Source organism: Gymnoscopelus braueri, assembly GCF_963280865.1.
Source record: "Gymnoscopelus braueri genome assembly, chromosome: 10".
NCBI classification, from domain to species: domain Eukaryota; kingdom Metazoa; phylum Chordata; class Actinopteri; order Myctophiformes; family Myctophidae; genus Gymnoscopelus; species Gymnoscopelus braueri.
The window spans coordinates 11,302,836-11,316,353 of NC_137611.1; the positions used below are offsets into that span (position 1 = coordinate 11,302,836).

The 13,518-nt window shown below is 43.0% G+C and overlaps 1 protein-coding gene across 1 annotated transcript in view; it reads left to right on the forward strand.

Moving 5' to 3' along the window:
• Nucleotides 1-11,633: 11,633 nt before the first annotated feature.
• Nucleotides 11,634-13,518, forward strand: part of LOC308093361 (neurocan core protein-like) — a gene marked incomplete at both ends in the record, with an annotated part of 80,037 nt that continues 78,152 nt past the window's right edge. Inside the window, 1 exon segment of the mRNA XM_080439696.1 lies at nt 11,634-11,681. Coding sequence (XP_080295822.1) covers nt 11,634-11,681 — 48 coding nt within the window.

Consider the following 13,518-nt stretch of genomic DNA (forward strand, 5'->3'; position numbering starts at 1 on the left):
GAGAGAGAGAGCAGGGATAGAGAGAGCATCACCTTGCACGGCCGTGCATCCATTCCCAATCAGTGCAGATAGGAATCTGACTGGGATTGAATATGAAGTGAACGCTGCTGCATATTTAATAGGGAGAGAATATATACGCGAGCGAGCTGGTGGTGAAAAAAGTCTCGGAAGAACGTGGACGTGGTTCTCAGCTCTTTTCTTTTCACCCCCCCCCCCTTTCCTTCTCTTCTGTCTGCAAAGTGCTGTTTCACCACCGTTTGGTTTCGTCGAGAGAGAGAGAGAGAGAGAGAGAGAGAGAGAGAGAGAGAGAGAGAGAGAGAGAGAGACACACACACACACGCAGAGAGAGGATAGAGGAGAAGAGAGAGAGAGAGAGAGAGAGAGAGAGAGAGAGAGAGCACCTGCACCGTTCCATTCACATTCCACAGAATCACACCAGCAAGACGCATCTCATTAGGTAAGAGCAGCAATTCGACAAAATTGTACAATCTATCATTGACTATAACACAGTCAATTTAACATGTTTTACCAGGATCTCTGAATAATGAACAATTTGGCGAGTCACGCCGGATATACAGAATTACTATCGAATCTGTTAAGAAGACGTTTCACAATGTAAATGTTCTGGCTCTGTGTTAAGTGCATGTTAAGTGTTTTAAGTTGTTATAGGCCAGTGGTTTTCAACCCTTTTCATATCAAGGTCCATTATTTATTCGGCATTAAGAGCCACGGAGTACGGACCACCGTTTGATGAGATTTAGACTCTCAGACCCCAAGTCTTTAGAATATTTCTTATCGTTTGATGCGATGTTGTCCACAATTCCATGCTGTATTGATGTCGGTACCAATAGGAGAGATAACAGGCAAACGTTGATCAAAAAATAGCAATTATTTAATTAAGTAATGCAGATGTTTAACAATAATGTAACTCTTGAGCGTAAAATGAAACCAAATGGACCCGCAAGGCAAGGGTCCATTTGGTTTCATTTTACACTCAAGAGTTATAGATCTATAAGGGTCCATTTGGTTACCAACTCCATCATTTAGCTGGGGACCACCTGGAACCCCCTCAAGGACCACTAGGTGGTCCCCGGACCACTGGTTGAGAACCACTGCAACACATGGACGGTTATTTCATAATCTATCTATAATTTACTAAAATATGTTGCAATGCAGTTGCATAAATTATGTTTTCTTTTTGAGAGAGAGGTCATATTAATTAGGATCAAATCCGCCTGGAGTCCTGGACCGATCATATCAGTGCATGTCACTAGTAGCCTACGCGCGTCCGGCATCCAGCACGCAAATCGCTCGCATTTATGTGATATTTCTCAATTATGCATGTAGACGCTGTGAGTATTTTTAGGTATTTACGACGACTCAGTGTGTTACATGGACATGAATAAAACATGGACTAACTCGAGGTGACCTGTTCAGTGCATCTTCTCCCAGGCTTCTTCAGCCATGCTCTCTTTGTATAAGTGCAACTTTGTGCTCTGCTGCTGATAAGGGGATGATAAATGACTGGTCCTTGGGTTTGTTTCCCCCCCTACCACCCTATACCTCTTTCCCTCAAAATCATCCTCTCTCTCTCTCTCTCTCTACCCCCCTCTCTCTCTCTCTGTGTCTCTCTCTCCTCTCCTCTCCTCTCCTCTCCCCTCTCTGTCTCTGTCTCTGTCTCTGTCTGTCTGTCTGTCTGTCTGTCTGTCTGTCTGTCTGTCTGTCTGTCTGTCTGTCTGTCTGTCTGTCTGTCTGTGTATGTATGTATGTCTCTCTCTCTCTCTCTCTCTCTCTCTCTCTCTCTCTCTCTCTCTCTCTCTCTCTCTCTCTCTCTCTCTCTCTCTCTCTCTCCCTCTCCCTCTCCCTCTCTCTCTCTCTGTGTCTCTCTCTATTTTATCTCTGTCCCCCCTCCTCTGTCTGTCTGTCACACACACACACACACACACACACACACACACACACACACACACACACACACACACACACACACACACACACACACACACACACACACACACACACGTCTCTGAGATTGTCAATAATCAGACTGTGAAAAGAAAAGATGGGGCAAACATTACCTTTGCCTGACTGACAGGTGAAGGGGGGGGGGGGGGGCAGCAGCTGTCCAGACTCCTATTATGTAAATGAGTCTCCATTGGTGGGCAAACAACATGTGTTGGTGGCTTTCTGATGTCTGCCTCTTCCAGAGCCCTGGCCGATGGGCATAACATCAACATGGACAGTGGTTTACCTATGCCTGCAGGGCCAAATATATCGAAAGCCATATCTATAACCAGTAAGCGACTTAATGTAGCTCATGTAGGTTCATCGAATAATCGTTTTTTTTTAAATCTCACCACTTAAGCCCTGCATTATAGGCTACTCTGTTGTACAAAAATAGTGAAAATAGCCGATCTACAAGCTCACAACGTGTCCCGATTTGAGCTTGTAGATCTTCAATGTTGAATTCAATTAAAAAAGTTTGAAATAATGGTGGTATTGATTGTAAGTCGCATCGCCCGGTTCAATGTGTGTATGTGAACACCTTATTTTAAACATTAAGAACACAGTTTGACTTTTGTCATCCTAAATTAACTCTGGTTTTGTTCTGTAACTCTGAAATGTTTCACCAGACATCAGTAAGTAATAGTATATAGCAGTGACATAGTGATATGACACACAAAACCGAAATGGTGCTAAATAGCACTAAAAGTGGTTCGCTGGCTCTTAATAATTTTTGGCACTACAGTACATATAGCACCCATTAACCCATTAAGACCTGAAGCCGATTCTGAAAATTATTCTAAATCCTAACAGTTTTCTGAAAAACTTAAGTTGCCATATCAGTGGTGCTCAAACCTTTTCATGTCAAGAACCCTATGTATATGTATTTGGCCGCGGACCCCCATCTCAAAATATGTTGTTCCAGGGACCCCCAGAAGCAAAGATTTGAGTTAAAAATGTTGTTTAAAAATATATGTATTCAAAGATTTGCACAAATGTTCAAGATTTTTCAAAAATAGCAGATATACAAGCTCATGGCACGGCACTCGGTGCCGCGCCATGAGCTTGTATATCTGCTATTTTTGAATAGCCAAAGTAATCTAAAATGACACGGATGCGTTCCCGGTCTTAAGGGGTTAAAGATGCTATATCGTTGCTGTCGGGTGGAAAACTCACATGTCCAAAGCTGTTACTTTTCAGGATTCAAATTCCAAAAATAGCAACAATAGAAGATGTACAAGCTCACACAACGCGTTGTACATCTTCTGTTTTCGCTGCTTTTTGTGTGACACTGTAGCATGATGATTAATTTACGCAAAAAAACATGACAAGTTAAAATATGGAGATATGAGGTTTCTTCCCGACAGCCATGACATAGCACCCGTGTCAAAGGGTGCTACTGCATAGAAGAACCTTTAGAGGTGTCTAAAGTAAGCTAATGAAACAGTAGAGAGCCTCTAAAAGAACCTCTTGGTTCTCCAGTGGGCCCCCAGCAAAATGGGGGCCTCGAGGCAGAATGAGGAACAGTTTAACCCCCCTATTATATACTTTGGCTGTTAGAAAATAGCAGATCTACAAGCTCACAACGCGTTGTGACACGACACATTGTGAGCCTGTTAGATCTGCTATTTTCAAAAAACATTTAGAAAAATCTTCAAGCTGTTTTGACAATTTTGAATAATTGTGATTTTTTTTGTACACAAAATGTTCTCTTATGGCGGCCATTTTCAGACATACCTGATCAATTAGAGGGTCCTTGACATGAAAATGTTTGAAAACCACTGCTCTAAAGAACCATACAAGGGCTGAACAGGTTCCTTGCAAGGCAGCGGTGCTCTATAGCACCTCGCCCCCAAAGAACCGCTGAAGACCCACCATTCTTTTTTGTGTAGAACGCTAACAAAATGTAAGCTGTTCAGGGGGTTAAACAGTGCTCGGCTTTGGCCATGCAATGGTGCCTGCCTTGCCTTGCCTGCTTGGTAAACAAACATACCGACATGTACAAATCACAGTGAAAGGAGCAGACCCAGTTTGGGACCACCTTGACAAATGAGCTGTATTGTTTGAGAATATGAGAAGCCCCCCGGTAGTTCAATAAAGCCTGGGGCTCGCTCTATTCACTCTTCTAGTGCCGAGGAGTCCAAGAGGTTTTATTCCTTTTCTTTTCCTTTCTTTGGCCTTGTTATATGAGCGAGCATACCACCAGCTGAGTATTTGTGCCATAAAGTGGGAATTAGCCTGGCGAGGTTAACTAGGATACTTCACACCGTTATAGACACAGTTCCAGCAGCGGAAATCTAAAAGTGTGTGAGAGAGAGAGAGAGAGAGAGAGAGAGAGAGAGCAAAGCCCAAGTTGTACTTCATCGTATAACGGTGTTGCGCGCTGAAAATCGCTGGTATTGGACTGGCTGGGAAATCAACCGAAAATAAATCGAAACCGATAGTTAGAACCAATAACCGACCTAATCTTGCTCGTGTAGGTTAAACGATTACCGAGAAGCAGCTTTTCTTTTATGATTTAAAAAAAGAAATCCTTATATATCAACAAATCAATACAAAAAAATCAAATACATATATTTTTTATAATCAACTAAATCGATTAGTCTTATTAACAACTTAAAGGGTAAGACCACTTTGGTAGAGGTTTGGGTTGTGTAGTTACCTTGCCATGATGTAACTCCAAAGGTGGGCAAGAAATCAAAAATAATTGCTCCATTGATTAGAAATTGATATTCAAAATATGCTCCTCATTGACTTACATTGTACGGTAAAACAGCTCTCAAAGTCACTCTTTTAGCACATAAACGAACGCAAACAAAGTTGATTCAGACAATCTAGAACATCACCAAACCCAGTACTGTTTTTTTTTTAAATAAAAATGTCAACTTCCTGTTGATTTTGCCATTTTTAATAAGTAGAAAACCTGGACTGGATCTGCGGATCCGGATCCAGATCTTCAAATAGTAAAATCAACAGGAAGTTGACATTTTTTGCTAAAAGAGTGACTTAGAGAGCTGTTTTACCGTACAATGTAAGTCAATGAGGAGCATATTTTGAATTATCAATTTCTAATCAATGGAGCAATTATTTTTTATTTCTTGCCCACATTTGGAGTTACATCATGGCAAGGTAACTACACAACCCAAACCTCTACCAAAGTGGTCTTACCCTTTAAGCTTTTATGATACTTCTTTGTACAATGGTGGCATACAAAAATAGTGAAAATAGCACGGTGTGAGCTTGTTGATCGGCTATTTTCACTCGTTAAATAATCGTTCATTAATCATAATCGAGGCAAAAGTTTGAAATAATTGTGATATTGATTTGATGGCATATCGCCCAGCCCTGTACTTCCTGTAGTGGGAATGTAAAATGTGTGAGAGAGAGAGAGTAACGCCGTAGTTATACTTCATCACATGACGGTGTCGCACGCTGAAAATAGCTGATCCATAAGGTCACAACGCGTCTCGGATGCGACGCGTTGCGAGCTTATAGATCTGGCTTTGCACAGATAAATCTGTGGTATCACAGGAGCAGAGTCACACGGCCAAGTTTAATGCAATATCATTGCGATAAATGGTTTATCTAGACGAAAGTGTCTGGCTGAATTATGGATCTGCTATTTTCGGCAGGCCAGGAGGGTGAGGAGACGTGTGTGTGTGTGTGTGTGTGCGTGTACGCGTGTGTGTGTGTGCGTGCGTGTGTGTGAGTGTGTGTGTGCGTGCGTGTGTGCGTGCGTGTGTGTGTGTGTGACAAAGAGAGAGAGATAGAGAGCACGGGAGAAGCGGAGGGGCTCAGCAACCCAAGTTTGCTGCATGCATTTTTCATTGTGTCTGAATGATTGTGCGGCGCGTGTGATCGTGTGGGCGAGAGCGTGCACGCCTGTGCATGTGCATGTGTGAGCGTATGTTCACCTCGGTCTTCTCTTTCTTGACGGTCCTTGGCAGTCTGCCAGCAGCATAGAGGACCACCCTGAGACTGCCGGTGGGATCAGAGAGGTAGATTGGTGCTGTGGAGAAAAGAGAGAGTGTGTTTGTGTGTGTGTGTGTGGGGTGTGTGTGTGTGTGTGTGTGTGTGTGTGTGTGTGTGTGTGTGTGTGTGTGTGTGTGTGTGTGTGTGTGTGTGTGTGTGTGTGTGTGTGTGTGTGTGTGTGTTGAGGGTGGGGGTGGGGGGTTGCTTTTCTGTGTCTGGGAGGGGGGAGGTTCAATAGGGTGCTGGTAAACACACACGCCAGCCGCTCCAGCATCCGAGGCTGCAGAGCGATAAGGAAAACTCTAATTACTGCACGGCCTGCGCCCTCAGCTCTCAGCGCCTCTGACTCCGTAGGGCCCCCTTTGCACCAGTCCCACAGATGGGGATCTGAGGCGAGTCTTAATGCAAACCTGGAGACTGATTTTCTCAGTCATTCAAAGTCATGTCAAGCCAGGTGTCAGGTTTCTTGAGGAGAGATGAGCTTACACAGTATATAGTATACCAAACAGGATAGGATATTCCATTGTTCTTCGGATGCTGCTCTGATGAGCACAGGCAATGATAATTCAGTCAGATTACATCCCATTTTTCTAAGCACTTTGGGGAGGTTGTTATGATAACGCAGACGTAATGCGCACAGGTCCCCTTTTATCACTGTGTTTTATGGACTGAACTCAAGCTGCTAATGTGCAGTGAAATGTACAGTCGGGGTAATTCTTACTGAGGTTTTCATAATGTCCCCTTTCTGGTGTGAAAAGTGCCGGCTGTAATATTGCACTCTGATGATGAAGGGCTGCATTCTCCTCATACAGTGCTAATGGCCTCGGGCTCAGAGAACAAGTGCTATATAAATGCAAATGTCTCACTTCCGGTGGCTTAAAGTAACTTAGATACATCCTTAATAAGCGTCACATGGTGCTGAGACACCTACGGCCTCTCTCCCTGCCGGAGGGTGCAGTTGTTGGCTTCGTGTTCTTTCAAATTGCTTTGATTACACTTCGGTTGTGCTGAGCTAAATATTGTTGAAGTGCAGGGAACACGGTGAACCTTTTAAAAAACGTATTTTCTCTCACGTCACGCCTGTCCTGTATCTCAAACTAAGACAGTGTGAACTAGACTGTAAAAGGAAGGGTGGGTACTAGGGGGGTAATGTTCTCTCTGAACTTTGTGATCCATTTACCAGAAGGAGGGAAAATAGCTGAGCTCAAACAACGGCTTATCAGTGGGCTGTCATCTGTGGAGCTAAAACTGGCCACGCTTTCAGCACTGGACAGTTCCCAGATGTCCTGATATGAAATCAGATGCTCCACACCAAATCTCTTCAGTTCAAGTGCTTAAAGGGGAAATCCACCCATTTTCAATATTTAACTATGTCATTAATATAGCATAAAGGAGTTGTGTGGAAATAAGAAAAAATTAAAAAAAAAATTAACATTGCAAAAAAATTTAACATTGCAAAAAAATTAACATTGCAAATTACACTGTGATGACTCATCATGGTGTAATTTGCAATGTTAATTTTTTTGCAATGTTAAATTTTTTTGCAATGTTAATTTTTTTTTTAATTTTTTCTTATTTCCACACAACTCCTTTATGCTATATTAATGACATAGTTAAATATTGAAAATGGGTGGATTTCCCCTTTAACCCATTAAGACCGGGTACACATCTGTGCAACCACTTTAACCATTATTTTGTACTTTGGCCATTTAAAAATAGCAGATATACAAGGCCATAGCGTGGAGCTTGTAGATCTGCTATTTTTGAATAATTGTAAAAATGTGTCAATGTCTTTGAATATATATTTTTTAAAGCGAACATTTTTAAGTAAAATCTTTGCTTCTGGAGGGTCCCTGGAACAACATATTTTGAGATGGGGGTCCGAGGCCAAATACGTATAATTTAGGGGGTCCTTGACATGAAAAAGTTTGAGAACCACTGATTATAGCAAAGTATATATATTAAAAAAATAAAAGGATTTAGAAGACATTTGTCATTTGTAGAACTCCCGGAAGCAAAGATTTGAGTTAAAAAGGTTTGTTTTAAAATATATTCAAAGATTTGCACAAATGTCGCACTATGAGCTTGTATCTGCTATTTTTGAATAGTCCAAAGTATAAACTAATGGTTAAAGTGGTTACACAGATGCGTTCCCGGTCTTAATGGGTTAATAGAATGAAGGCACTTGCTTAAAAGACTATACTGCACATAATCATATGTCACTCAGACATAAACAGATAATTTCTCCGTCAATGCATTTATGTATGAATTTAGCGTATGATTGCATTTTCTCCATAGTCATTAAAACATTACTGAACTTAACTGAACTACTGAGTCAATGTTTGCTAAACCTCAGTGCGTGCTTAATAAGCCGTGGACGGTTGAATTTTGCTTTTAAATCAATCTCTTCTCCAGGCACCGCACAATTTTCGGCTAGACATCTCAAATCAATTCACATATTAGAGGTATTAAAAACGTTTGCAACTTTGATGAAGACTAAAGGCGCTGCGAATGTGTTTGGATTACTTATCTCAAGCAAGATGAATTTTCACACCACACGTGAAGTGAGTGAATGGAATCCAGTGGCTTCCTAAAAGAAAACTTTTAAAGCTTTAAAGCAGGAAAGTATTGGTTCTCAACTTGGACCTGGACCCCCTGGGGTCCCTGCAGAGTACACTCTGTAGCTCAGAGAGTGTACAAATGGACCCAAACAGACCCTATACCTAATACTATACCTAATATCAGATATAAACAGACAAATTGTCCATTAAGTTAAGTTCGGTAATGTTTTAATACATTACCAAACTTAACAGAATTACTGGGTCAATGTTTGTTAAATCTCAGTGCGTGCTTAATAAGCCCGCGTAAGTGTAAATCAGGGTCACAGAGATAAACATGGTACCCCATACCATTCGTGGGGGTCCATGGCCTAACGCTCACAAAAGGTTCCAAAGGTTGAGAATCACCGCAGTAAAGTATACGGTGAGTTGGAATCAATGGTGTAAACATGCCAGACCACCGGTAAGACCCTTCAAAATGAAAGCCTTACATCCATTCAACACTGCTGCTTTGAACAGAGCCTTGGAAGAGAGGTTGAACATCTAATTCTCTCTTTCTCTCTTTCTCTCTCTCTCTCTCCCTATCGCCCGTCCAAACCTCTCTAAGCAGCATATTGAAACCCCTTGTTGAGAAACCCTCCAGTGGCCAAAACCCCCAGCGGGGGTTGGACAAACCGATCCATCAATCAAGTTCACTGTGCACCCTGGGAGGGACTAAACCCGCTCGCCAGGCCAATCATTGCGAGCGTAGATGAGACCACAGCTAAACAGCTCACCCACACAAAGAGAAAGGTCTCCCTCTTTGTCTTTGACCAGAATGGAGCCTCTTCTGTCCGTTATTGACTGGAGGAAGACAGATGCAGGGCCAGCACGGTCGGTTAAGAGCAGATCCCCTCTACTACTAGAGAACGTCTCATTTGTTTTTAAGAGTGATTCTAGCTTGAAGGCTACGCCAACAACATTATACACTCCGCAGAGCTTTAGCTTCAGCATCATATAGATTTGTACGATCGCTCACAATCAAAGGGTAGCTTGTGAAACGTATCGTGATCACAATTCACATTGGAACATGCCGTTTCACAAAGGTCATATAGTTTTGTTTGATGTAGCTCTGAGAGAGCAACTGTTACGTTAGGATTTTCTTCTTGCCGAACACGGTGATCGCTCAGAGGGAGTTGTTTTTCGTCCCTGGGCGCCGGTGGCGGGTGATGAAACATTATCGGAAGGGCATAGTAGTTCGTTCTTATTTTTTATTTCCACACCTAGTTGATATTCCGACGACAGAGCGGGCCGTTCAACACGGGAGTGTCTCTGTGATGAACTCTCAGCAGCCTTTCTTTGTCTGCAGCTAATTATTCCATTTTATTTGTCACCGTCCCCGTTTCGGACCACCTTTTCCAGATGGGTGGAAACGTCCTTTATCCTCTCTGTGACAGTGACAGCACAGCATGTCCATGGAATGGCAGATTTAACCCCTTGAACTACATAGCGTCCCCATTCCGCACATGTCAAAATAGGCAAACATTCGGCAAAAAAGACCGTCTACAAGCTCACAAGCTTGTAGACAAGCTATTTTCGGCAAAGGGATTTGGTGTAGAGCAGGGGTCTTCAACAGGGGGTCCGGGACCCCTAGGGGGTCCTCAGAGTTACTACAGGGGGTCCGCCAAATCTTTGTGTGTTATGATTTTATTTTTTTACCTTGAACCACTTGAACTCTATAGCATCCCTTTTCTGAAGAGAACTTTAGCCAAAAATAGCAGATCTACAAGCTCACAACGCCTCGCGCTGCGAGGCGTTGTGAGCTTGTAGATCTGCTATTTTTGGCAAAGAGGTTTGGTGTAGAGGTAAAAAAGAGCAAACCAAGTCAACAAAAAAAGTTTAATCTGAAACACAATTTTATACAATATAGAGGGGGTCCCTGCTTCATCTCTCTCTCAGCTAGGGGGTCCTTGGCCTGAAAACGTTGAAGACCCCTGGTGTAGAGGGAAAAAAAGGAGTGGGCCAAGGAGACCCTTGCCTTGGGGGACCACGGCGGTGGACAAAACCGGGTTTAAGTGGTTAACCACTTTCCCCTAGATGACTGTGACGTACTCACGCACCTGATCCCAATGTCTATTGGCTCTGTTACCGAACAGATGACCTCTGCTGACCCTCACCTTTGACCTCGCCGGGGTGTGTCGGACACAGCTGGGAGGAGTGATCCATTCAGGCTGAATGACCGCTGGCTCGTTTGAACTCTGACCCCCCCCGGTATAGATATTTCTATCACCACCTCCCTGACCCTGGCATATACAGTATGTTCCTTTTTTTAAAACCTCAAGCACGTGCGCGTGCACGCACGCCGCGCACACACGTCCGGGGGGGGGGGGGGATGACAGAATGCGAACACGTCTTTTGCTGCACTTGTTCTTCACCGCAAAATCCTCAGCGCAGATTTAACCCGGACCCCCCCCACGGGTCCAATCTTTACACGCTCAGTTAATATAAACCCTCAGGATTTTACCGTGCGCTCTTAACCCGTTCAATCCGGGAACGCATCTCTGTCATTTTTAGATTTCTTAGGGCTATTTAAAAATGGCAGATATACAAGCTCGAGTGCCGCGCTATATGAGCTTGTAGATCTGCTATTTTTGAAAAATCGTTAATATTTGTGCAAATATTTGAATATATATCTATTTTTTAAAGGGAACATTTGTAGCTCAAATCTTTGCTTCATGGGGGTCCCTGGAACAAAATATTTTGACATGGGGGTCCGCGGCCAAATACATATCATTTTGGGGGGTCCTTGACATGAAAAGGTTTGAGCAGCACCACTGATTACAACAACATACGTTTTTCAGAAAACTGGATTTAGAAGACATTTGTAGAATCCCCAGAAGCAAAGATTTGAGTTATTTTTTTTTTGGCTTTAAATATATATATATTCAAAGATGTACACAACTTTTCACAATTTTCCCAAAAATGGCAGATCTACAAGCTCATAGCGCGGCACTCGGTGCCGCGCTATGAGCTTGTAGATCTATTTTTTGGAATAGCCAAAGAAATCTTAGAATGACAGAGATGCGTTTCTCGGATTGAGTGGGTTAATAAAGGTGATAAATGAACGTGAGGCAGACGCAGGGCGTGAAGTTGTCTTATCCCGCTCAGGTACACACGCGGGAGGAAGTAATCGATACGTAATCATATATGACATGTGTGCTGGAGAGATTGAGCGTCACATTAGCTCAAGTGTTCAGAGCCCAGGTGGAATATTGAACAACGAATTAAAAAAATGAACAAGGAGAGCTGCGTCTGCATTTTTTTTTTCTAGGCTCATTTATACTTTGTCGTTTGCCGGTGTGTCGCTCGCGTGGGGGAACGGCCGATTATCTGCAGTACAAGCTGTCATACAACGCATCATACGTTTCTGCATGAAACCGGGCTGCGATGATTATGAAGCTGTTTGTGAATACCTTCCTAGCAGTGACCAGTGGTGGAAAACGTACTCAAATGTTTTACTGAAGTAAAAGTATCAATACTGCAATGTAGAAGTGCTCTGTTACAAGTAAAAGTTACAAGTAAAAGTACAAAAGTATTGGTATCAAAATGTACTTAAAAGTACCAAAAGTAAAAGTACTAAAATGTTTGAAAATAGCAGATCTACAAGCTCACAAATATATGGAAATACAGTACTCCAGTAAAGTAAAAGTACCTCAAAATTGTACTTAAGTACAGTACTTGAGTAAATGTACTTAGTTACTTTACACCACTGATACCTAGCAGTGACTCAGATCATTATGCCTCTTTTAGTCTCTCTCTCTCACTCTCTGTCTGTCTCTCTCTCTCTCTCTCTCTCTCTCTCTCTCTGTCTCTCACCAGACTCATTAGAGTTTAGAGTTTAGATGATTCTTTGTGTACCAGTCAAGTAAAAATCCATCCTATACACTCGCTGTCTTCGTGACGACGGGCCCGAGTCTAAATTTGTCTTCTCCCTCAAGCGTTGTTGTCAAGCGGATGTGTGTTTAAATAACAGACGAGACCCCCCCCCCCACCCCCTCCACCACCACCACCCTTCCCCTCCAGCCGGAGAGAGCTCAGTGTGAGATCAGTTTGAGAAAGATGTGGAATCTAAATGTGATTTGAGGGAGACTAAACGAGGAGGCCCCCCCTCTCTCTCTCTTTATCTCTCTCTCTCTCTGTGTGTTCTGTGTGAGACCCGGGCCAATGGATCTGCATGAGTCATTAGCTTGCTGCCATTACCTACCTGCTGCCACGCATGAACACTCCACAAAGTGTACGCGTGTTCGCGTTCGGTTGCGCATGTGATGGTGTGTATGTGTGTGTGTGTGTGTGTGTGTGTGTGTGTGTGTCGGGGAGCGAGAGAGGGACTGTGTATATTCTGACAGTATTCTTGTTTGTGTGTGTGTGCTTTTGTTCGTGTGTTTATGGATGTGTGTTTGTGTTTATGGGTGTTTGTATTTGTATAGGTTGTGTGTGTGTGTGTGTGTGTGTGTGTGTGTGTGTGTGTGTGTGTGTGTGTGTGTGTGTGTGTGTGTGAGACTGTGTGTGTGTGTGTGTGTGTGTGTGTGTGTGTGTGTGTGTGTGTGTGAGACTGTGTGTGTGTGTGTGTGTGTGTGTGTGTGTGTGTGTGTGTGTGTGTGTGTGTGTGTGTGTGTGTGTGTGTGTGTGTGTGACTATGTGACTGTGTGACTCTGTGCATGGGTGTGTGTGAACTGCATGTGTGTGTATTGTGTGTTTGTTTGTGCGTATCTTTTTGTGTGCAGTGTGTGTTTATGTGTGTATGTGTGTACATTGTTTGTGTATGTGTGTTTGTGTGAGAGAGTATAATGCAATGAAGGACACCTGATTCAGCTCAATATATGTTTATTTCCACCCTCTTTTTTTCAATTTCCAGAGCAATTAACGTGCTCTGTTCCGACCTCTGCATCTTTATTACACAGACAGCAGCAGCATAGTCGCAGTGTGAGCTGGGGTGTCTTTGCCT